The 24,588-nt window shown below is 39.7% G+C and overlaps 1 protein-coding gene across 1 annotated transcript in view; it reads left to right on the top strand.

Annotated features, from left to right (window-relative positions):
- Positions 1 to 22,426, top strand: part of GC (GC vitamin D binding protein) — a gene marked incomplete at its 5' end in the record, with an annotated part of 36,375 nt that extends 13,949 nt beyond the window's left edge. Inside the window, 10 exons of the mRNA XM_080915439.1 lie at positions 610 to 821; positions 2,856 to 2,988; positions 3,266 to 3,360; positions 7,230 to 7,359; positions 8,505 to 8,707; positions 10,459 to 10,588; positions 11,056 to 11,153; positions 13,026 to 13,158; positions 18,087 to 18,146; positions 22,330 to 22,426. Coding sequence (XP_080771565.1) covers positions 610 to 821; positions 2,856 to 2,988; positions 3,266 to 3,360; positions 7,230 to 7,359; positions 8,505 to 8,707; positions 10,459 to 10,588; positions 11,056 to 11,153; positions 13,026 to 13,158; positions 18,087 to 18,122 — 1,170 coding nt within the window. The 3' untranslated portion in view covers positions 18,123 to 18,146; positions 22,330 to 22,426. The remainder of the gene's footprint in view (positions 1 to 609; positions 822 to 2,855; positions 2,989 to 3,265; positions 3,361 to 7,229; positions 7,360 to 8,504; positions 8,708 to 10,458; positions 10,589 to 11,055; positions 11,154 to 13,025; positions 13,159 to 18,086; positions 18,147 to 22,329) is intronic.
- Positions 22,427 to 24,588: the final 2,162 nt, after the last annotated feature.

The following is a 24,588-nucleotide window of genomic DNA, read 5'->3' as shown; positions in this document are numbered from 1 at the left end:
CTTAGTCCCCATATTTGACCTGCTAAGTGAGCATTTACTCTTTTACATATAAAAACAGTATATGTAGTGATAATAAATTATATTAAAAGTATATATCGTAGTGATATTAAATCATACTGCTGAACAGACAAGCAACTGTAACTTATTGGAAGCTAAAGCCAGCAATGAAGAAAATGCTCATTCAGTAAGCGGGGAGAGGAGACCTTGGAGGGCCTCCTTACCTGTAACGTTTAACTGCCAAAAAGTGGATGAGAAAGTGGATGGAGAGCAGGCTGTCTACCAGAATGTCACAAATGCTCCTCACCTCAGAAATGCTCAAATCCTTTCACTGAGAAATATCAGACTATGTGATAAAGGCCACGTGGCTACAGCCCAATAAGTTTATGAAAGTTGTTCCATGTTCTAGACTGGAGTGTCGTTGATTAACACAAACAAGAATGTATACTTGCCTATGACCAAAACTGTTCATCTTTCCCGTTCATAAGCCATAGTGTGGAGGCTTGATTCCTATGAGAATATTTGAATCAGAAAGTATGTATTATGCTGAACGGGGATTCACACATACTGTGTATATTTGTTTTTTCTTTTTGCTCCCTTTCTCTCATACAGACTTCAGAGCTATCTACTAAGTCCTGTGAAAGTGATGCCCCCTTCCCGTTTCACCCTGGAACTTCTGAGTGCTGCCTGAAGGAGGGGCTGGAGCGGAAACTCTGCATGGCTGCCCTTAGTCACCAGCCACAGGAATTTCCCACCTATGTGGAACCAACAAATGATGAGATCTGTGAGGCCTTTAGGAAGGATCCAAAGGGATTTGCTGATCAGTAAGTCAATAATAAGTCAAACTACTGCTCTTCTACATCAACCCAGATGCCTGCCGCAGAGGAGGCAAAGGCGGGGTGAGGATCACTGTGAGTGTGTGCCACGGTAGTCAGACCTCATGGTGAGACTACCAAAAGTAGCAGGACAGACAGAGAGACAGAGACAGACAGAGACACAGAGAAAGAGAGACAGAGAGAGAGAGGGAGGGAAGGAAAGAAAGGGAAGAGAAGGACAGGCAGACAAATAAATGAGGAAAGATATAACTCATGATAATGAAAAAGTAATATCTATATGCAAAGATGCAAAGCAGTAATATTACATAGTACAGCGTGAACCTACACGCTCTCCCAAACTCTACCCACTATCAATAGCATCTCTTTCCATAGGACTTATTTTCCAATATATGGCAGGACCTATGGTGAGTCCCATTATGCCACTAATCCTTGCATTATGGAGATTGTGGAAGAAATTTTACTACTGTGCATATTTTTGAATACAGAAATTAATGTCCCCACCTCCATACATCTTCAGAAACAGCTGTGAACATGACACATATTACAAAATTAATATGTAATGCAGATCTTCTTATTGTCTAATCTACATGAGAAACCATGTTATACTCTGATTATGTTCAAATTGGGAGGCTATAAAATGACAGAAAGGATGCTGGGCGTGATCACAAATGCCTGAGATAACTCATAAGGAACACTGGAGGCAAAAGCAGGGGGATTACTGCAAGTTTCAGGACAGCCAAAGTTATACACTGAAACTTTCTCTCAAAAGACAAAACAAAATAAATAAAGATAAAAATATGGGAAAAATATCTATATGCAAAGATACAGAGAAATAAAATTAAATCTATTCATAATTTCATAAATATTGGCTGGTATGCCCATTTTGGTGACATTTTGCTCAAATTTTCAAATATATTTCTATCGTTTTTTAAAAAATCACCTTGGGCTGGAGAGATGGCTCAGCAGTTAAGAGCACTAGTTGCTCTTCCAGAGGTCCTGAGTTCAATTCCCAGCAATGACATGGTGGCTCACAACCATCTGTAATGGGATCTAATCCCTTCTTCTGGTGTTTCTGAAGACAGCTACAGTGTACTCATATAAATAAAATAAATAAATCCTTAAAAACAAACTTGAAAATAAATAAATAAATATATTTTTAATTACCTTAATTTTATGTGTTTGCTGGTACCTGCAGAGGCTATCACTTCCCCCGAAGCTGGGGTAACAGGTGAGCCATCTGGCTTTTGGTTGTTTGGAACTGAACTCAGGTCTGGAATATCAGGAAGCACTCTTAGCCACTGAACCCTCTTCCCAGCCCCCAGAATGTCTTCTAGAGCCTCAGGAATGTGTTTTGTTAAAAAACCCCAATGTGGTTACTCTTAGTCATGTAAGTTGACTATACAAGGGAATTACCTAGAATAGTAGATTTTAAAGAGAAAATGAGAGTAAATCCCCTAATTACATCTACTATCATCACGTCACCAAGAAGCTTACTAAGCAGCTAATATTAGTGAACTGTGAGCTAGATAGACTGTGAAAGGAAGAAAGAAAGAAAGGAAGAAAGGAAGGAAGAAAGAAAGAAAGAATGAATGAATGAATGAAAAGGAAAGGAAAACAGATGGTTTCTCACTTGAAATCGACATGGGAATTAAAGAACCCATATTTTAAAATAAATATATTATTGTGTAGTTGCCAGTATTGTAATTCTTTCTTCAAAGTCACACGATTTCATGGGCTGGGTGACTGCTCTATGGGTCAAATGCTTTCTGTGTAAGCATAAGGACCTGGGTTCGGATCCCCAGAACCCACACACTGAGATAGGGCAAGAGCAGACACACCCCTGGGGCATGCTTCCCTGACAGACCAACAGACAGACAGACAGACAGACAGACACACACACACACACACACACACATACACACACACACACACACACACACACACACACACACACTTAGACCAATATAACACGCATGCTTTTGTCATCAAAATACTGACAAAAGTTGGGTTTTTCTCTCCCAGGTTTCTATTCGAATATTCCAGCAATTACGGACAAGCTCCTCTGCCACTTTTAATTGGCTACACCAAGAGTTACCTCTCTATGGTTGGATCCTGCTGTACTTCTGCAAGCCCAACTTCATGCTTTTTGAAGGAGGTAGTTCATATATATATATATATACATTCATTCCTAAAATGCCCTTTTGAATAAAGGGAGAATTGGTATTTTGTAATAGGCAAAAGTTTCTAAAATAACTTCACTGAATTCTGTTGGTTGGAAAAGAGCTGTGCCTTTGGGGAGAAAGCAATAAATTACAGTGGAATTATGTTGATTTTAAAACATGCAGCAGCTAGAGTGTCTATTTCAGTTGATTGTGCACACTCCATCCCACTGGATTTGATTATCTCACACAGGTCTCTGTTTTATTCTCCAGAGACTCCAGATGAAACATTTATCACTCCTCACCACTATGTCAAACAGAGTCTGCTCACAATATGCTGCCTATGGAAAGGAAAAATCAAGGCTGAGGTAAAGATTCCAAACCACCTTTATGGTCAAATATCTGATCCTTCACTCTGCTTTGGATTCCCCATATGCCTGTGAGAGAACCTCTAGGACCTAAGAAACACACTAACGCTCGGGCTCTTCCTCTAGTCTTGGCTTCATTTTTCTTTTACACTAAGAAAGTATTCTTTTTACATGATATCATATATTCAAATACATTATACATATTGCATAATTAGCCATATTTGCATTAGTGTCTAGGTTTTACTCCGAGGGATTAGCTTTTGGTGTGAACAAAGATTAAGTTTCAAAATATTGCTGCTATATTTTGATAAGGAAAATTTAGAGAATACCTAAATGTTCCTATAGTCTGTAGTTTCTAACACCTTGCTTTAAGCCTGTGGGAGACCATGCTGCCGGCCCTCCCTCTGCCCAGGGTCCCTTGGATCTGCAGATAAAAAACAAACACACGTTAGCTTATTACTAATATGTTAATGGCTCCATTTCCAGGCTTTCTCTGCTAGTGTACTCTTCTCTTCACTTCCAGCTCAAGGCCTCTAAATCTTCTCTCAGATTACTTGCCTTCAGTCCCAGCTCAGTACCTCCAAATCTGCCCTCAACACAGTTACCTGGTTACCTTCTCCTTGCTCAGCACCCTAAATCTGCCCTCAGCTTAGATGTGTTTTTAATCTCCTGGCTGCTACCCCAGGCCCAAATGGGGAAGTAGCCAATGGCCACTCCACTCAAGATCTCACATGGCTGGTGGCTCTCTATCTCTCCAAATCATGCTGAATCTTCTCCTCTTGCATCTCCTAGCCTGCCTGGGGAATGTGGAAGTCCTGCCTCTTTTGCCAAGCCCTTGGCAGCCATCACCTATATTGATCACTTGAGAACCAGTTGGGGAACAGGGCTGTCAGCTTTCACACATAGATTTCCAATCAATGCATCAGATCTGCTCCCTAAAATTCCTAGAATGGAATATATCTCAACTATAACATATAAACATAAAATATATCAGTACTTTCAAAGTTACACTGTAAAAGTAGGTTCAATGAAAAGTATAATAATACATCGCTCAAAGAAATCCAAGAAAATACAATAAATGGGGAGGCACTCAATGCTTGCTGTTTGAAGACTTAAAACTATTACAGTGCATTACTAGCTAAGCATTGTGATGCACACCTGCAATACCAGCACTTGGAAGGCTGAAGCAAAAACTTAGTCACAAGTTCAAGGCTATCCTAGGCTACATAATGAGTTCCAGGCTAGTCTGGGTTACATAGTGAGACATTGTCTCAAAACAACAAGAAACCACCCTACTTCCTCCCCTCTCTCCACTGCCTGTATGAGGGTGCTCCCCCACCTGCACACCCTCTCCTGCCTCAGTGTCCCAGCATTCCCCTACCCTGTGTCATCAAGCCTCCATAGGACCAAGGGGCTCCCCTCTCAGTGATGTCCTGACAAGGAAATCCTCTGCTACATATCCAGCCGGATCCATGTGTCACCCGATGTGTGTTCTTTGGTTGCTGGTTTAGTCCCTGGGAGCTTTGATGGGGTCTGGTTGGTTGATATTGTTCTTCTTACTGTCTTCTGGGTGCCCTGATACAGGTTCTGCTTAGTAGCTGAGCAGGCATAAATGGTGCACACATACGCACACACACACATGCACACACATGCACACAGCACACACACATGCACACACACATGCACACACACATGCATAGACACACACACACACACACACACACACACACACCTTTTTATTTAAGGAAAAGGTTTCTGTTACTTAGCTATCCGTTACTGTAACATATACCTAAGTTAATTAGTAAAAGAAAGATTTATTTCATTTCACGGCTTTTACAGTTTCAGTCTACAGCAAGCTGACCCCATTAATTTGGCCTCTGAAGGCACACTGGATGGTAGCATACGGTAGTGTAAAAACCTCAAGAAAAGGTGGAAAAGGTTCTATTATGTCCTTTGAAAATTAACTCCAGAAGGGGTTGTAAGCTGATACAACCACTCTGGAAATCAGTCTGGTGGTTCCTCAGAAAATTGGACATAGTCCTACCTGAAGACCCAGTTAGCTATACCACTTCTGGGCATGTCCCCCAAAGATGCTCCAACATACAGTAAGAACACATGCTCCACCATGTTCATAGCAGCCTTATTTATAATAGAAGCTAGGAAGAACCCAGATGTCCTTCAGTAGATGAATGGTTACAAAAATGTGGTATATTTACACAATGGAGTACAACTAAGCTACCAGAAACAATGACTTTATGAAATTCTTAAGAAAATGGTTGCATCTAGAGAATATCATCCTGAGTGAGGTAACCCAGTCACAAAAGAACAGACATAATATGCAGTCACTGATAATCTGATACTAACCCCAGAGAGCTCTGAATACCCAAGAAACAACACACAGACCATATGAAGCTCAAAAAAAAGAAAAGAAAAAAAAGAAAGAAAGAAAGAAAGAAAGAAGGGAGGGAGGAAGGAAGGAAGGAAGGAGGGGAGGAAGGAAGAAAGGAAAAGAAGAGAAAAGAAAGGCCAAAAAGTAGAAGTCCCAGTCCTTCTTAGAAAAAAAAACAGTAAGTGCATAGCACCCTCTCAGAGAGGGGTACACCTAGACCTTAAATCATTAATAACTCAAGAGCTAAGAAGATAGCCTTGTGGCAACTTTTGGTAGTTAAAAATCATTATGCTTAATCTTTACACACCAAGAAAACTTTGACTATTTTCACGTTATATTTTGTTTTACATACACTTTATAATCATTGTTAATAGTAAGATTTCAATACACACTATCAAACCCTTTTTAAAAAAATCAAGTACTGACAAAAATATATTCATGTATTTTTATGCTAAAAAATCAACTTCAAAAGATCTAAAAACTTCCCAGGAAAGTTCATATCTCAAGGATTCCACCACCTTCCAGCACAGTCACCTGAGTTCAAACAGTAAACATGTGGCCATTTAGAAGACATTCAAATCCCATGGTTCTTCATTGTCTAGAAATGAATAAGTTATCATAAGGACCTCCAAGGACTCCAGAGAGACAAAACACTCTAAAAAGTGGGGGTATAGGTGAGGACTGAAACAAGCACCAAGCAACAATAATCAGGTTACCATGATACCGACATAGAAAATGAAGTACAGATCCCTGAATGGAGTAAAAGGCCCTGGACTAAACCAGTTCATTTGGCCACAGCAAAGGTAATTTTCCCAGCAAATGGCGTTAGGAAACTAGATATCCACATGCAAAGGAATGAAGCTGGACCCTTACCTACACCACTAAAATATACTAAAAGCCTAAACATAATATCCAGAACTGTAAGACTCAGAAAAAAACACGGAGGACTCTTCAAGGCATTGGCTTTGCCCCCTTAGACAGGAGGCACAGAAGTAAGAAAGGTAAAATCAAAAATAACTCCATCTAATTTTAAACTACTATCAAAAGGATATATATCAAGGGAAGAGACAATTTAAAAAATCAGTGGCAAACTATATCTAATAAGGAGGTAATATTCAGAATAGACAAAACTTCTGCAGCTCAGTGGCAAATTGTAAAACTGTTTTATAAAGCATCTAAAAGACAACACGATGCCACGCTAATGTAGCACTGATGCTGTAAACTGCTTTTAGCCTAACATGTATGAAGATTTGGCCAGAAGAGGAGCCATGTCACAATGCTGAATGTTTGAAGAATCTCCATTGGGATGGTTTGATCTGTAACATTATAACTTTATTATATGCCACAGGTCACATGGCAGGGTGTGTTCTATCCACCTGGGGCTGCCGGATATACATTATCCCTCTCCGTAGTATGTCTGTGATGACGACCAGAACACTAAGAATAGCAGTAAGCTAATACATTCATTTCTGACTTCCAGTCATCTCATAAAACTAGTCCAAAAAGTGCCAACTGCTAACCTGAAGGATGTTCTGCCACCAGCTGAAGACCTTACTGAAATCCTATCCAGATGCTGCGAGTCTGCCTCAGAGGACTGCATGGCCAGGGAGGTAAGGCGGTCATGTGGTCAGGAGGTAAGGCGGTCACGTGATCGGGAGGCGAGGCGGTCACGTGATCGGGAGGTGAGTTGGTCACGTGGTCATCGCCACACTGCACTGAGGACTGTGAACTGGCTTCCAGGCTGCTTTTTATGTGCGTTATCCTAGCATCTTCACATGCCTTTACAAACAATAAATACATTTCCCATGCTGTCTCACAGATGAGGAAACAGGTTCATGGTGGCCGGTACTTTGAAACCACTCAACTAGTGAAAAAAAAATCCACATACACTCAAGGACAAGATTCCCAAGCCCTGAACTGAGCAGAGTGTTCATTACTCACACACAGTTAATTGAATTATAGTTTTTAGTTCTATATTTAAATTGAACACAATTTAAAATTCACTTATTGCATAGAGTCTTATTGGTACAGCCATTAACCAAGTAATACTCATACTTTGTTCAATATATAAAATATATTGTATTTAAAATCTGTAAACAAATTAAAATTTGATGTTTTTTCTAGTTTCTCAATTTGCATAATTTTCTAAGAAGGTGAAGATTCAGATAATTATATTAGATGAAGATTATTCTCCGAGGTCTGGCTGACATTAGCATGGCTCCACTAAGCTGTGTATTCTTTTTCCGTTGCAAATCTGCATTTCTGTGCACAGATGCTTTGCTACAGTGATATGTGATGTCCACTGGACTGCCGGTCGTAGGTATCACGCCATTGCTTTAGGTGTATCACATTTTATTTTCAATCATTGCGTTGTGTTGGTTTTGTCAATATTTAAGCAATGTCATACTTCATAGTGTTATAGTTAAGTATTCACTTTATCATAATTATTTTAAAGATAAATGATTCTGTTTGTTTCATATTAACAAAAAGTACTGGGTTTGATATGGAATTTTCATAAATACCACACACACACACACACACACACACACACACACACTTAGAGGTGAAATTAGACTTTCTGTGATGAACTTTCACATGTTAACAAAATCTCTTCCCAAATACTGTATAAATTTGTTTCCTAAGAGAATCCAGGCTGACATTTATAAATATCACACCACAGCTTAAAAGCTTAAGCTGTAGTTTTAGTAAGACTAACAGGAAAACTAACTGCACGGGTCCATCATCCTCTTTGTAGCTGCCTGAACACACAATAAAAATCTGTGGGAACTTATCCAAAAAGAGCTCTAAGTTTGAAGAGTGCTGTCAAGAAAAAACACCCATGGACATTTTTATGTGCACCTACTTCATGCCAGCTGCGGAACCACTTCAATTGCCAGCCATCAAGTTGCCAACCAGAAAAGACCTCTGTGGTCAGAGCACCACACAAGCCATGGACCAGTAAGTACAGTGGGGTGTGGTTTGTTTCTGTTATCCCAGAATAAAGGTGTCTCTACAGGGGACCAGACTGTGGGAAAGTAAGTTGTCTTTCTTTCAAAAATGTTTTTTATGAAGTTTAAGAATTTGTTAACTGGAAATGACTTCAGTCTTTAAACTTGGATAGAAAAGAAGCCCATGCCCCTCAAGTCTACTTCTGGAGATCAGCATGCATTGGCGGAAGGGACTCAACTTTTCCCACTTAGGTTTTTTTTTTTAGCTGAGTTGAGAGTGAGTGACAACATTGCCTTACTTAGTGCATCAGTGTCTAGGAAGAAAGGCACTGAAGCAGGGATTGATGGGTCAGGCCTTTAATCCCAGCTCGTGGGAGTTAGAAGCAGGCAGATCTCTGTGAGTTCAAGGCCAGCCTGGTCTGCAGAGGAAGTTCTAGGACAGCCAGGGCTACACAGAAAAATCATGTCTTAAAAAACCAAAAGGGGTGGAGAAGGAAAAGCAGGAAGAAAGAAAAAAAGAAAGAAAGAAAAGAAAGAAAGAAAGAAAGAAAGAAAGAAACACAGAAACAGAAAGAAGAAAGGAAGGAAGGAAGGAAGGAAGGAAGAATGCTAGTAGGTCAACAAAAATGTTTTATAAAATATCCAGCACATACATATACATACACATCATGGTAATATGTATTATGCTATGGCCCATATTCTATTCTAAGTCACAAATGAGAAAATAATAAAAGTTCATCAGCCTTTTGGAGAATAACCATTTGATAACAAGTAAAACATCGGACTTAGAGTGTTCTTTCCTTAACATGGTTGACATCCATTGCCACTTACAAGGAGATCAAATAGAAAGAAATGGTCTTGTCTCACTTAAATGAAAAGTATCTAAAAACAAATAAACAGAACCTTATATATGTTATGACTATCTTCATAGTCATAGAATAAAAATGATTTACAAGCAAGCTGGAAAAAGTTATTAGAATGTCAGTTTTCCAGACAAAGAAGGAAGAACTTAGAGAGAACTAAATGTATATTATATATATATATATATATATATATATATGGATTGATCTGATGAATTCATAGGCAGCAACTAGATAATCAAAAATGAAAAGAGACATATTATACTCACATGAAGAACATTTCAATATATCTTAAAGTAATATGTTATGCTTTTATATTTTCTATCATATATATGCATAATATATATATCAGTTATGAAGCCAAGCATTAATAAAACATTTTCATAAAAATGTTCTCTAATTTAAAGCCAGTTTACAGGGAATTGGTTTGATTTAAATTGTGTTTTAATTAAGTTGTACAAACAACAGTAAAGGGACTCAGAAGGTCTCATCAATGTATGCACACATATGCACATATGATACAGTAATCACTTAAGACAAAGACACCAAACACTTAAGAGGGGGAGGGGCATGGGAGAGGTTTCAGGGAGGAGGAGGGGGAAAGGATGTAATTATATTTTAGATAAAATGGAAATAAATTAACAGAAAACAGAAAGCCAGATAGACGCTTGTAATCCTAGCATTTGAGAGACTGAGGCAGGAAGTGAAATAAGAATGTCCTCTGGCCATACTGAGTAACAGCCGAACTGGGCAAAACAACACGGCAACCAGAAACAAGGTATCTGCCTCTGCAGATCAGAAACAAGGTATCATTCTGCCTCAGTGGGAGGTTGTCCCATTTTTGATTCTGGATCCCAAACACACCTTGAAAAGCATCCTCTCTTCTTCTACCTGGCACCAGATATACATTTGAACTAATCAGAAGGACCCAGGTTCCGGAAGTCTTCCTCAGTAAAGTGCTGGAGCCGACCCTGAAGACCCTTAGGGAGTGCTGCGACACTCGGGACCCCGCCTCCTGTTTCAGCACTCTGGTACGCCTGGCTGTTTCTTTATCAATGATGTAGGCAAAATTGGCAGAAGGAAGTTCACGATCAAGCTTTCTCAACTACCTTCTTATTTATGTCCTGTAAGCTAATGAGGGAAACATGGTTTGCGGTAGTTTTGTACTTAGTAAAGGAAAAATTGTCAAAAGAAGATTGATATTTCCTGATGTGGAAATTAAATACAATTCAGATTCCAGTGGCATTGAGTCTTATTGGAGCACTAACATGCAAATTGTGTGTCTGTTGTACGTGACTGCTACTCTGCAGAGTCTGATATACATCATATAGATGCTTTATAACCTACCAATGCTAAAATATTTACTAACGGGCTTTATGCAAAAAAGAAAAGTGTTTGCTGATACCTTGTGCTAGGGCATATAATTCTGATTTCACAGACTCATGGGACAGTATTTCCACACAAGGAATGTTGATGTGCAATATTTTATTTTTTACAGAGTCCCCTGCTGAAGAGGCAACTAACGTCTTTCATCGAAAAGGGGCAAGAACTGTGTGCCGATTATTCTGAGAACACATTTACTGAGTACAAGAAAAAGTAAGTGGCTGGTTTTGTGGCTTTGTCCTCCAAAGATGTCTGTTGCATTTCTTTAGTTCTGTGGCTGCAAAGTCCGAGTGAAAATTCAGGATATACTGAGCGAAAGATAAGGAAGGGTTGCGATTTTTAAAAAGCTTGAAAAGTTAATCATAACTCTTTTCTGGGGTACAGAGCAGGAATAATCTCTTATGCACTATGTGGAAGTTTTCACAAAAAAAAAAAAAAAAAAAAAAAAAAAAAAAAAACCCTATGGCCAATGAGCTGAGGCAGGATTAGAAGGTGATTCACCTGGTAGGGAGAAGAAAGGTATGCTGGGATATTGAGAGATGCAGGAAGATTGGTCCTGGAGTGCTTATAAGATGGATATAGGGCTGGAGAGATGGCTTGGAGGTTAAGAACACTGACTGGTCTTCCAGAGGTCCTGAGTTCAATTCCCAGCAACCACATGGTGGCTCACAACCATCTATAATGTGATCTAGCGCTCTCTTCTGGCATGTCTGAAGACAGCAACAGTGTACTCACATACATAAAACAACAGACGTAAAACTGAAACAGAGGTAACTTGCCATGTGCCAGAATGTAGAATAGAACAAGAAAAGGGATGACTAAGTCAGGAGCTAGTCAGGTAACAATCCAAGGCAGGCATTTATTTGTGTATAAGAAATCTCAGAGTCATTAATCTGGGGAATTTGTGGAAAACCCAGTGTTGCAGTACAGGGTGTATCATGAACATTAGGTGAGCAGCCAATCAGGACAGAGCCACGGAATGTAATGAGTGGTCTGTGGGGACTTGATTCAAACCGGCAACATGAACACATAGTTGGTCAGTATTCTCACCCCTGGAGTTAACCTGCTGATTGTTCTCTGACAAGACCCAAGGTTTGGTGGTGGTCTGATGCCATCACCAGCATGTGTCCATTGCAAACTGGAAATTGCTATCAGAATGGAAGACATGGTGTCAGGTTCTTGGGGGGGGGGGGAATCTCAAAAAAGGATTATGCTGTTTTTCCATTTTGTTTAATAAAGTTCCATTTCTAAATAGGTATAGGACTCAAGTAAGCACACATTTTTTCACAAAAAGATCTTAAAGAACCCCAGAGTAGGACATCTCCTTAGTGACTCCCCATGATTCTTAGTACATGACAGTCTTATGGAAGTGTTTCTCCTCTTAAGCCCTTATTCATACTGGTCTGGGAGGCATATATCTTGGAGAAAGCAATAAACCAGGCTTAGAGGACCACTATGAAGGTGAAGTGAAACCAAGATCATAGAGGGTTCAAACTGGAAAACAGCAAAAGGTGTCAGGTCCTATCACCGGCTAGTAAGACACTTGGGAGCAAGGGCCAAAGGCTTCCACATCCTGTTCAGTGTATCTGCACAGTGAGTTCCAACGTTGGCCAACTGAGGCACATAAAAGAGGAAGCACCATACTGAAATAAGGCCCAGTGAAGAACACATTTGAAATTTAATGTTTGCAAAGGGTGAAAAGCCAGGGAAGACAGACAATGCACCACTCATGGGAGATGATGAGCTACCAAAAGGGAAACAGGCAACATTCAACGTCAGCAGCAATTTCTATTTGCTTGCACAACTTTGAATGGGGCATAGGTTTCAATTCTGACCTCAACATGGCTCACCCCAAAATCCATCCCACCAATAGGATTTCCTAAGACAGACAAGTATTTTGATTTTTATGTACATGATCTGAAATAGCTGTCATTTTTGCATAAAGAATGTCCCTGGCTTAACTTTAAGCTTAACTCTAGTTTAATCTTACAGATAATTGTGTTTGTTTTGTTTTGTTTTGTTTTGTTTTTTTTTTTTGTTTTTTTTTTTTTTTTTTTTTTTTTTTTTGGTTTTTTGGTTTTTCAGGTTGGCAGAACGTCTGAGGACAAAAACGCCCAATGCTTCTCCAGCAGAGCTGGAAGACATGGTGGAAAAGCACTCAGACTTTGCCTCCAAGTGCTGCTCCATAAACTCACCTCCTATCTACTGCAGCCAGCAGGTAAGAGAACCTCTCCTCCTCCTCTCAACCTAGAGTATTTCAGAATTCCAGTGCTTTCTCTGTTTTGAATGTGCCTGAAGTGTCTCATGTGACAGGCTCTCCTGGGTGGTGGTGGCCTCCTGGTTTGTCTCAGCAAAGAAAAGGTGGCAAAACCAGTTTCCAGGTTGTACTCTCTAAGAAGCAAGTGGAGGTGTCTGCAAAACATATCAAGTGTTACAAGTTTTTAAAAATGAGGTTTGGCTTTGTCCCTGTTGGGTGGCTGTGGGTTCTTTAATTGCTATTGGACAATCGGGGGCCCTGCCAAGTTTGGTGGGGGTGGGGTCCTTGGTTGAGAATAGTTCTGCAGGTCAGGGGGAGTCAAAAAGGGTTAGCTGGGCTAGAAGAAAAGTTTGAGAGGAGTCACCAGAAAGAATATGGGAGACTCTGGGTGAGAATCAAGAGGCTTAGTCCTGAGGGGGATAGTTAAGGGCTAGGGAAGCCCCCATGATTAGGAGTATAAGGCTAATACAAAGAGATCCCAAGGTTTCTTGTGTGCTTGTAGTTTCGCTTTGGTATTTTTCCTTCTTGTTTATTCCTTTTAGTTTATTTGCTTTTTGGGTTTTGTTGCTTGGTTTTTTTTTTTTTTTTTGAGATAAAGAAAACAGAGAGGGAAGAAGAGAGGGAGGGAGACAAGGAGGAAGAGATGGAGGGTGGGATAGAGAGAGCTGGCATCATATTATATCATGAAATGAGATTGGCTATGTAGAGATGCAGGGAGGGTCTGGGAGGAGTGGAAGGTAGGAAAACAATATAATGAAATATATAAAAGAAGTTAGTAAATTTTTAAAAAGAGAGAGGAGGCTTATGATTGCAGGGTACAGGAGAAACACAGGAGATAAGATCAATATGCAAATGTCAGAGGCCATCTAACATGGTCGACATGTCACTTTAGGTTTGTTTCTGTGAAACATGTGTGTGTGTGTGTGTGTGTGTGTGTGTGTAGATAGCACATATACATATATACAGAAAGGTAGACTGATTAAACAGAAACACTCATAGAGAAATGGGAGCACCAATATCTTGTATTTTGATTATTAAATGCTACATTTAATTTGTTCTAGTATAATGATAAAATGGCCACATAAGTGTCTACATGCCACAAGGATTATTTTATAAAGAAATACTTTTAATATTAAATGACAACCGCTGATAAATATGAACATTTTCTTTGAACACTATCAATTGGCTCTCATTCTTCCTCTGTCCCTTCCTCCTCTCTCTTTCCTTGAACGACATTTGTTTCCACAGCTTCTGCTACATTACTTTTCAATTTGGACAAGGGATGACCTTGTATATGGTGTTTCCCTCTTCACTTCACGAGGTGTCTTGCTTGTCTCCTATAGGCTGCAGTGGGAAGCTATACTGGGCTTCTCTCTCTCCCTCTCTCTCCCTCTGTCTCCCTTTCTCTCTCTCCCTCTCTCTCTCTCTCTCTCCCTCTCTCTCCCTCTCCCTCCCTCCCTCCTTCCTTCCCTCCCTCCCTCCCCCCCCTCTCTTCTTCCCTCTTTCCCTCTCCCCCCCCCAAGATGTGGGAGAAGGGAGCTCAATTCTGTCACCTCACTGATGTTAGACCTGAGCTACACTGACTTTCAAGATATTGAGAGTTCATATTCGTATCTCAGTCATCAAATTAGCACCCGCCTTCGTCCACCAGATGTGCGCTGGCCATTGCCAGAACACAGGGATCCCATCTGCTTACTTTCCCATTGTACCTATTACTCTCCAATAGTTAGTTATTTCTCTTGTTTTGGAAGAGACTCAAAGTCAAAGCAACCCTGCATTTTGCTTTGACCTTACTTGAAGACAGGATGGTTCTGAGACCTTTGCTGTTGTCCAGTCCATTTCTGGAGCTTGGGGTGAATAATTCAGAAAAACACATCTGCCTCATGGAGTCAGAAAACTGGTGCTAATGATAGAGTTGTTCACCAAAATCCAGCAAATAGAAACAACTGCCAACAGCCAAATGGGAGCTAGGAGGACAGATTTCATGGTGTTTGCTCTCCACCTACTCTCTTGGTGCATACTCTACATGGAATACCTGCTTTAGGTTAAAAGATTTACAGTATGTTAAACAAAGCATCCAAAGCTCTTGTGGAAATATTTATAGAAGAATCCAAAGCAACGTTTTTAGATTAAAACACATAAATGACAAAATGAATCAGATCATATATGGTTCTGAAAAACATGAGTTGGTTTGGATATTTTTTAATTTAAATTTTTATTTTTATTACTGCTTCTTTTCTACAAGCCATTGTCAGAGATTCCAGCTCTAATTTAGCTAGTCATGACAAAAGCCAAGTGTTGGTACCCAAAAAAACCCACTGCTGAATAAAATTCAAACTTACTCACTACTGACTAAAAACTCAAACTTACTAAAACATTAATAACAAAGACTACCAGCGGGTTGGTAGTAACCACTCTAAATTCCATCTAACTCCTTTCCTTAAACAAGACCCCACTGTCTTTTTGCTGAATCTGTCTAACTTATATAAAAATGGTTTTCCCTTATGTCAAGCCCAATAAATATATTAATTTAAACACTTATGTAGAATTTTCCTTATGCCCCTTTCTACTATTTTCTTGGCTGCACAGTGTGTCCTCCGATTCCCCATGCTTTCTCTGAACTACTCAGCTCTTGTGTCAGGACTGTTGCTGTGACTATGTTGCTAGTTGCTAGTGATGTCACCAGAAGCCAGAGCCTGTCACTGACAAAGCCAGTCATACCAATAGTCCTTCCTGCTAATCCTGACAAACATCTTTCAGTCTCCTCAGCTTCCTCTGTGAACCATGTGCTACCCATCTTTATTCCTCCCTTTTTGAAATGATGTATGTGTGTGTGTGTGTGTGTGTGTGTGTGTGTGTGTGTGTGTGTGCTTTTATGTGAATATGTTCATATATGTGCTCTGATGTCCATGTAAATATATGTGCATTTTAATTAGGCTAGGCTGGATGGTTAACAAATCCCAGGGATTCCCCCATCTCCACCTCCCCAGTGCTGGGGTTTCAAGTGCAGCTTAACACCCAGCTCTATATCCAGATCCTGGGAACCAAACCCAAGTCCTTGTGTGTATGAGGCAAATAGTCTCCTTCCCAGCTTGTGTGCCCAACCCCTTAACATACTTTCTCTGACACTGGTAGCATTTTGTACCATTACCCATAATCTTTCTTCCTTGTTCTGATTCATATTTTCTTCATCCTCTGCTCCTTAAATTTCCATTCTGCAGTTATTCTTTGATGATTAAATCCATGACATAATGTTTTCCTGAGTGTTCTCCTCTACATGAGTGACATTAGTGTCTAAATATCCATCTCTAGTCAGCACCTTGTCCCTCTGCACCAAGCTCTCTACAGAGCCACCTGTGGTGATCTCTTCTACACACATGATTGCTTATCCCACAATAAACACACAGGATGACCAGAATCCCTTCACCTAAAACCTTGTGTTTCACACACTCATGATTTATATCAGCACCATTTATCCACTGCTTCCAAATGAAAACTTAGTGATACGTAATTTCTCCTCTTCTTCTAAACATTTCTAATCAAATCCCAAGTCCCTCCAACTCTGCCTTCGAAATAGTTTTCAACACTCATGTTTCTAGTTTCCAGTAGTCTTTTCTTAGAGGGCATTTTCCCAACTGACCTCCCAACTCCAGTCAGACTCATGTGCCTTGCACTGAATCCCAGCTCTACACTGAGATTACAGTGTGCTATCATAAGACACCAGATGGTTAATACATTCCTCTGTTGCTGTTGCGTTAAATAGTAAGTTTAAAAAGGCACCATGCCATGCTATCATTGGCTACTCTCTGGACCCTGCTGTCTCTCTGCCTCCATGGCTAGTCCCATGCAGAGACCATCTCTCTCTCAGTTCTCTTCCCAGCCCCCTACCCCCTGTGGTTTTTGTCACAAATCCCTGTAACCTGGTAAAATTAAAACTCTAGAGGCTTGTAATTTATCAATCAGATTTATATCAGTAAATTCTTACCCCACGAGATGTCCACACAAAATAAACTCAGAGCCAATTGATATTGATATAACCTGCCTGCCTAGATAAGACATGTTGTCCTATAATTATCCATCCCTTATAAGATACTAATAGCTACCTGTGACTATTTAAAGCCATGTGGATCTGGGTTGTCCTTCTCTTCCTCCATCTTCTTTCCTTTCTCTCTTTCATCTATCTCTCCCACCTCTCAAAACTCTGTGCCCGCCCTCCTTTTCTACTATCCAATCACAGGCCTTGTCTTTACCTGCCTTCACCTGCTTACAGACAGCAATCTACATTCCTCGGTGACTCTTCATTATTTTCATATCAAACCCTGATCTTTTTTCTTTTACTTTTTTCAATCAAAAGTATTGATCCCTGATTTCCTCTCCAAGCTCATCTCCCATGACTCTCTGTGCCTCCTTTTATATTTTCCTGGATCACTTTCAATCTTCCAAACATTAAACTCTCTCTCTCTCTCTCTCTCTCTCTCTCTCTCTCTCTCTCTCTCTCTCTCTCTCTCTCCCTCCCTCCCTCCCTCCCTCCCTCCCTCCCTCCCTCCCTCCATTATGTGCAGACGACTCCTGTTTCTTTCTCCAGCCTGTCAGGTTCAGCATAGAACAAGCGCTTCTAGTCCATGTGCACAAAGCAAGTGCCTCTGCTATCTGTCATGTGCATTCACTGACTGGCACTTATTCAATTCTACTCTTCTCATCAGACTGCAAACTATGGGTGGGGGGGCAGCACAAAGCTAAACAAATGCGAAGCATGGTTAATGAAAACTCACATTTGGGCAAGAACCTTATTCTCTGACAAGGTTCAAAGCACAGTATACTGCTGCATGATCCAGTAGCCTCTGAGTAAAATGCTTCATAAACTGTAAAATATTCTTTTTCTTCAACAGATTGATGCAGAAATGAGAGACATCCTGCAGGCCTGATGTAGGGCATGTACAACGTCTTGGGTGAGTACAGATGAGACACATCACCAAAGAGTCTAGAGTTCTATCAGCTGTTTAGGAAATCATAGAAAAGGATGCAAGATTTACCCCACTTACCTATCCTGTTTATTACCCATCCCAATTCATTTCCAATTACAGAAATCTTATATGCTTAAAGAGCACACAGACTCCGGCATGTTCCAGATTCCCATTCTCAGATCCCTAGCCTGGTACTCCACCCATCATGATGGAATTATGTAGGACAGTGACACCATAGATGTCATGGAAGAGATCCTGGTGCACATCAAAAGGAAAATCAGTTCAAAGATGGGGCCATCATCCACAGCAGAGCCCTTCGGGTCCAGTACCATTTGCTTACTTTAGATTTTTGTGCTTCCAGTCATTTAAAAGCAACCACTGCAGGGACTGGAAATATGACTCAGCGGTTAAGAGCACTGATTTCTTTTCTAGAGGTCCTAAGTTCAGTTCCCAGCAACCACATGGTGGGTCACAACCATCTGTATGGGGGTCCGATGCCCTGTTCTGGAACACCTATGAAGTAAACATTTTTTTAAAGTGACCAGTGAAGATATTTAGACTCCAAAACTTTAGCTGGACAGAACCTGAGCCTTGAATGAAAAATGATCTCAACTCTGTACATTTCAACAATTTTTATTTTCTCATTTGTTTCTTTCTTTTCCAAGACAGGATTTCTCTTTGTAGCCCTGACAGTACTAGAACTCACACTGTAGACCAGGCTGGCTTTGAACTCAGAACTGCCTGCCTCTGCCTCCCAACTGCTTGAGATTAATGATGTGTGCTGGCAGAAAAACAAAAACAAAAACAAAAACAAAAAAAAAACTTTTACTGTTGTTTTAAATTCAATTGTATTGAATAAAAACTATGACAGCTAAGATTTCAGAATGCTGTAAGCAATGACTTCAATTAGTGTTAATGGGCTTTTCATGGAGTTGGTAAAACAAACAAAAAACAAAACCTCAATTCTAGAACCATCTAATTTAAATTAAAATCTCCAGTTATCTGTCTTTGCCAGCTGGAGCTCATTGTTCTCTATGACATGTAGCTCATGTTTTCTTCTGTATAAGTGAAAATTTTGGTATTTAGTTCAGTGTTAGTGCCGATTATAACATAAGGTAAATATCTGTAGACACTCAGAATAAGAATGCATTTTTAAAAAGCATCTACCTTCCCAAGAACAAAAACACACGATGTCATAAAACAAAGAAAATTTTCTGTCTTCTGAAGACTAGAACTCAAACTATGAATTATTCATGGTGTGTATGTTAAACAGTTGAAATAGTATCTGGACCATTGCTGATACATTATCTATGCTCCTAATTAACTGAACTCAGTTTGTCTTTATCACAACCTGTACAGAAGAATCTCCATAGACTGAAAGTCCAACTACATTATGGCTGCTTCACAAGCCACCCTTAGCATGAAGCTTTAATTAAGAGTTTAGGATATTTAGTTGTAGGAAGATAATTTTAGTTTCTCAGAGGACACATTGAAACAGGAGAAAACATCCATTTAAGAAAGAAGGTAGGATAGATGAAATGGTTCAGCATGTAAAGGTGATTGCTGCTAAATCTGATAATACCAGTTTGTTTCCAGGACCAAAATGGTGGACTTCCATAGTTACTCTTTGGCCTCCACACAAATACATAATGGCCCATATATAGTAAATGAATAAGTATATTTGGGAGGAAACAAAAGAAAACATTAAACTGATATATTTCAAGATATTTCCTTTTAACCTAACAATTTTTAGGAATATGTTAATGCTAACTAAATCAAGAGATTAAATTCATTTAACGCAGTAGAACATCAATGGAGAGTCCAAAACAGTTATTTTTCTGGTTGATAGTAATTATCTTCATCTTCTATTGATTTTTTGTATGTCATTTTTCTTCAGTTAGCATTTTCTTTGACCTTTCAATAATCTTTTAATTTCTGCACCATCAATTCCTTGACCTTTGAATCACATTTTGATTACCTGAATAGAAACTAAATTGTTGCAGTAAATATTAAACCATTTACATGTCTTCCTAAACTTCTACAAAATGTACAGAATGTTTTGAACCTAAATGTAGCCCTGTCATGCTAGTTGTAGACACAACCTGGAATGAAGAGCTAGTAACAGGAAATTGTACAGAGATGAATTTGTGGCTCTGACAAAGAATTACACCCTACTCAACAAGATTTTAAGGCAGAGGCATCATGTCAGAATGCCGTACTGTGGCCCAAGCCTTTCTATCAAATTTCAGACAATAACTAGTACACTATGATTCTTGGGATCCAGGGAAGATTCTGTGGTACTATTCAGTACTTCTGGAGATATTTTACTAACCAGAAACCAGCCCGAGATGACTGAGTCCTGCCCTAACCACCCCATGCACCCTGTACCTGGTTTGGTATTCAATGGTAGCAGATGAAATGTTGAGTGTTTCCCCCTAAACAGACCAGTCTTTTCATCATATCTTAAGTTGAAAGGTATTCGTTTTTCTACACATTTAGACACCCTAACACTGTTAAGGTAACATGGATCGGTCATGTAATTCTTTTTCAGTAAAAGCCCATCAGTCTTTCCTTAGAGACTTAAATACAAGCTGAATTCTTTGGTCTCTAGGTGTTCTCATCCCTAGGTGCACCTCTCATTTATCTCTTACACAGTCAACAGACACATTTTATTTCATACTTTAAAGTGTTATCACGCTGGAGTTGTCAGCTTGACTTTTATCTTCTTAGGTGAGCCTTCAAGACCCCAAACTGATATTCTATTGAAGAGGGAGTGAGTTTTCAATCTTAAAAACTAAGACTTTTTTTTCTGAAAGAAATTAAATTAATGTTCCCTGGGATGCCAAGATAAAAGAGTTTTTTGCCCTATAAATAAAAAAAAGTATTTTAGATACTAGAATCACACCCTGTACCATGCGGATATTTTATATACAAAGCAAACAACCTAACATCATGAACAATAACAAAAGTAAACAAACAAAAACAAAACAAAAATAAAACTGTCTTATACCAAACGGTGTCTTACTGAAGTAAAACAACAACAACAACAACACCAAAAGAAAACAAAACAAAGCACTGATCCTTAGTTCCATGGGCATTGGTATTCAGGTTTTCATAATTGTAACAAAATACCCAAGATAATCAACTTAATCCACTTAGTAAAGGAGAAGGTTTATTTCATCTCACTCTTCGAAGTATTCTGTCCTGTAAGTTTCTCGTTGCCCTGATGCTTTTAGGCTTCTGCACAGGTGTCAGGTGGCAGGGAAGGGGACATGTGGTATAGTATATTGACACCTCATTGTCAGGAATCAAAGGGAGAAAAGGTAAGAGAAGTGTCTATTGTTCTATACTCCTCTTCAAAGACACTGATACCTAGTGGCCTTAGGACCTCCTACTGCATTCCTCCTCTCCAATCTCTACCCAATATGGTACCCTTGGACCTGTCTTAGTCAAGGTTACTATTGTTGTGATGAAATGCCATGGCCAAAAGCAAGTTGGGGAAGAAAGGATTTATCTAGCTTACACTTCTACATGTAGACCACATTGATGGAAACCAGGGCAGAAATCAAATGGAGCAGGAACCTAGAGTCAGGAGCTCATACAAAGGCCATATGAAGGGGTGCTGCTTACATGCTTGCTCTTAATGGCTTACTCAACCTGCTTTATTATAGAACCCAGGACCCCTAGCCCAGGGATCACCTCACCCACATTGGACGAGGCACACCCCCTCCAATCACTAATTAAGAAAATGGCCTCCAGGCTTGTCTACAATTCAGTCTTGTGAAGGTATCTTTATTGAGATTCCCTCCTTTCAGAATACTTTAGCTTGTGGCAAGTTGGCTTCTAACTATCCCGCATAGGACAACATGACCTCTATGAGATAGTTAAAATCCAAACTATACCAAGAGCTATTGTCTGCTTTCTCTCTTTTGCTCTGCCGGTGATTAGTCCCATAGAGTAGTCAGTCACATAGGCGTCACTGGGTCATGAACCTTGCATAACAATCTTTGCTTTGGGTACTGGGAACTTCTTACCCAAATGGGCAATTTAGGATATATGGGTCATACTAGACAGTTTTATCTCTACCGCAAACATAAAAATAATACATGTTTGCCTTGTATGCATCTGATGATTCACTTACGTACCATTTATTCCCATTTTCTCACAGACCTAGAACTGGACCACTCTGGAAAATTGCCACTGATAAAAATTTAAAAAAAAAAAAAATCAAGCAAACATCAGAGAGACGGCCGTGCAAGAAAACCACCAAGATAATTCTATTTTTTCCTAGCTACAATGTTTTGATGAATTATAAAATAAATCAAAATGCAGTGCAAACTCTAAGAGTGGTGGAGATGGATGTGGACCTTCAGAATAATTGTTGTGTTATCCTACACAGCGCTAGCTACTGAGCTAGCCAGCCACACAAGCCAGGCTTCCCACTAGACTGCTGCTGTTTCTCTAAAAACCAAAACCAAACAAACAAACAAAAAAGAAAAGAAAAGAAAACAAACAAACAAACAAAAAAAAAACTCCCAATATTAGTTAGCATCAACTCTACAATCCTCCCCAGCAGGCTCAACCCTGTTCCCTGAATACTTTTCAGACTTCCCAGGTAACACTGAGGAAAAGTTAGTATACCTGTTAATAAACAGTCTGGAATATTTCCTTTCTTAAAAGCAAAATACCTCCTGGAGGCACCCCCTCACATCCTGCTGTGAGCTCCAGCAGTTAATTCTGCAGACTCTATCTGCCTGGCAAATGGAAATTCTCCTAAACATAAACTGAGAAGGGAGGCTTGGGATCTTTGTTTTCTTTCATTTTGGTTTGGGTTTTACTTTGGATAATGACTCCTGAGAACAACTTAGCAAGTAGTTTCTGGACTACAGTAGTAAGTTTTCAATTGAGCATTATTTATTATGTACTTAAAATATGCATGGATTTCTATGCATTCTTTATGCTGAGAAAATGAATGTGCCCTGATTCTATATTCTTCCTGGAAGACAGATATAATTTTGAAACAAATATATATGTGAAGCTAATAAAGGCCAAGGAAAACCTTTTCTATATAGAGTTAATTGCAGTAGGGAATACTTTGTGGCAGATGTAGTTACACAGTTACATAGTTAGACTATGAAATTATTGTACAGCACACACAAGCAGAATTAAGCCAAACACAAGCAATTCTGTCACTCCTCAAGGTTCCAAGTCCAGAATGGGGATGTCACTCATCATACCGAGTGAAGTACCTGCGCCTTTGCCAATGGAATGACACATCTGTAGCCTCTGTGTCTCAGCTTTGTATGTCTCAGCTTTGTGGGATACAAAGTTTCCAAAAATGAGAAATTAACTTCAAATGGAGATGATCTTGAGATGGCGCCATGCCAAAATCCAACTGTCTACCTACATAGTTAGGCAACATTTCAGACATTTGAAAAGTTATTTTTCACAAAAGCTCAGCTTTAATAAAGTTTCAAGTAATGCCACTGATAGATCACTAATGAAATATGAGGGCAGACTCCAAAAAGAACTAGTTCACTAGATCTTAAAAAGCAAAAAGCAGGACAGACACACCTCCCCAATTAACACTGCATAAGGGATCAGTAGGCTTATTTGAAGGCAGATTTTTTTTTCACATCATGAATATTTTTATTTTTTAGAGTGAATAACTATATTCCTTGTTTTGTAAACACCACATTTTATTTATTCCTTGATGAACATTTGGACATTTCTTTATTAATGATTTGATTTATTTACATTTCAAATGTTGTCCCTGTTCCTGGCCTCTCCCCCTCCATGAACCTTCCACCCACCTCCTCTCCCCTTTGCCTCTAAGAGAATGTCTTACACCCACATGCTCCCACTTCAACCCCCTAGCATCCCTCATCTCTGGGGCATCAAGCCTCCACAGGACCAAGTGCATCTCCTCCTGCTGATGCCAAATAAGGCAGTCCTCTGCTACATATGTCTCTGGAGCCACAGATCTGCCCATGTATACTCTTTGGTTGATGGTTTAGTCCCTGGGAGCTCTGAGAAGTCTGGTTAGTTGATACTGTTCTTTCTATGCGGTTGCAGTCCCCTTCAGCTCCTTCAGTCCTTTCCCTAACTCTTCCATTGGAGTCCACAGGCTTGGTGCAATGGTTGGCTGTATCTGCATCTGTCTTAGGTGCTAGAAGAACCTCTCAGACAACAGCCATCCCAGGCTCCTGTCTGCAAGCACATCTTGGCATCAGCTGGTCTAACTAGAGGTCTGCATGTAGAATGCAAATTAATCCATTTTTATCTCTTTGTACAAAGCTCAAGTCCAACTGCATCAAGGATCTCCACATAAAGCCAGGTACACCGAAACTAATAGAAGAGAAAGTGAGAAATAGTCTGGAACACAATGGCCCTGGAAGGATTTCCTTAATAGAACACCAGTGGTTCG

Source organism: Micromys minutus (assembly GCF_963924665.1).
Source record: "Micromys minutus genome assembly, chromosome: 1".
Classification (NCBI taxonomy): domain Eukaryota; kingdom Metazoa; phylum Chordata; class Mammalia; order Rodentia; family Muridae; genus Micromys; species Micromys minutus.
Note: the sequence above shows the minus strand (reverse complement) of the source record. Positions and strands in the feature narration are given on the sequence as shown.